Source organism: Primulina huaijiensis, unplaced genomic scaffold (genome assembly GCF_012295235.1).
Source record: "Primulina huaijiensis isolate GDHJ02 unplaced genomic scaffold, ASM1229523v2 scaffold9279, whole genome shotgun sequence".
Taxonomy (NCBI): domain Eukaryota; kingdom Viridiplantae; phylum Streptophyta; class Magnoliopsida; order Lamiales; family Gesneriaceae; genus Primulina; species Primulina huaijiensis.
The window spans coordinates 3,759-4,726 of record NW_027361523.1 but is presented as its reverse complement, the minus strand read 5'-3'; the positions used below and the strand labels follow the sequence as shown (position 1 = coordinate 4,726).

General features: G+C 42.9%; 1 protein-coding gene across 1 annotated transcript; it reads left to right on the top strand.

Annotated features, from left to right (window-relative positions):
* The first annotated feature begins 63 nt into the window (after nt 1-63).
* Nucleotides 64-951, top strand: LOC140970582 (uncharacterized). Its single transcript, XM_073432375.1, has 2 exons — nt 64-205; nt 422-951. The coding sequence occupies exons 1-2, from the start codon at nt 64-66 to the stop codon at nt 949-951; spliced, it is 672 nt and encodes a 223-aa protein (XP_073288476.1).
* Nucleotides 952-968: the final 17 nt, after the last annotated feature.

The window sequence follows — 968 nt, the reverse complement described above, 5'->3', positions numbered from 1 at the left end:
GTCCCGAGGAGGCAGGAGTACCCGGTCTGTGCCAGGTGCACACGCAGTCATACCGGAACTTGCATGTATGGTTCTGGGAAGTGTTTCATGTGTGGCGGTACAGGCCATTTGCTAAAGGATTGTCCTCAGGGGACATTTTCTACTCAGGGCAGAGTGTTTGCACTCCATACAGCGGAGGCAAACTTAGGGACAATGCTCTTGACAGGTATCTTAAATCTTTAAGTTTTTATTTGGGAAAATTTTAGCATATTTAATTCAGCATTTTGGGATTAATTGCTTTGAATTATTGGGTTATAAGATTTGAACTTAGAAATTGTGATAAGATTGCATGTTCTATACGGGTCGTTTTGGGAATCTAAGTTAGAAGAACTTTGACCTTTGCATGTCTATAGGATTAATTCTGGTTAGTTATTGGCTTTAGATAGATGTTCCAACCTTTCAGGAAGAATATTTATAGGCGGAGCTTCTACGAACGCCTTGATTGATTCAGGATCCACTCATTCATTCATATATGAGACCTTTGCGAATTCCATCGAGGTCAAGACGATTGGATTGGATGTGGCGTATTCTGTGGTTATTCCATCTGGCGAGGAGATGGCAGCGACTAGCGTAGTACGAGACATAAACCTCGAGCTTCATGGAAATCTTGTCTATGCGGATTTGATCATGCTGCCAATGCCAGAGTTCGATATTATCCTTGGGATGGATTGGTTGCACAAGAACAGAGTACTTATTGATTTTCAGCGGAGATCTGTTCTAGTCCGACCGCTTGGAAGGGAGCAATTCCTATTTGAACCTGACCGGTACTTTAATTTTCCTATCATGATATCTTGTATTCAGGCTAGGAAGCTCATGCTTAGGGGTTGTCGAGCATTCATTGCGACCATTATATCTGTTCCCGAGGTCTCCAGCCAGTCAGTTGCAGATGTCCCAGTTTTCAGGGACTTTTAAGACGTTTTTCCCGATGA

What these genes read in the sequence shown, in the direction of transcription:
- LOC140970582 (XM_073432375.1), top strand. Translation starts at nt 64, where the DNA reads ATGTATGGTTCTGGGAAGTGTTTCATGTGTGGCGGTACAGGCCATTTG. An exon ending in AGGGACAATGCTCTTGACAG is followed by an intron (nt 206 to 421) that starts GTATCTTAAATC and finishes TATTGGCTTTAG; the next exon opens with ATAGATGTTCCAACCTTTCA.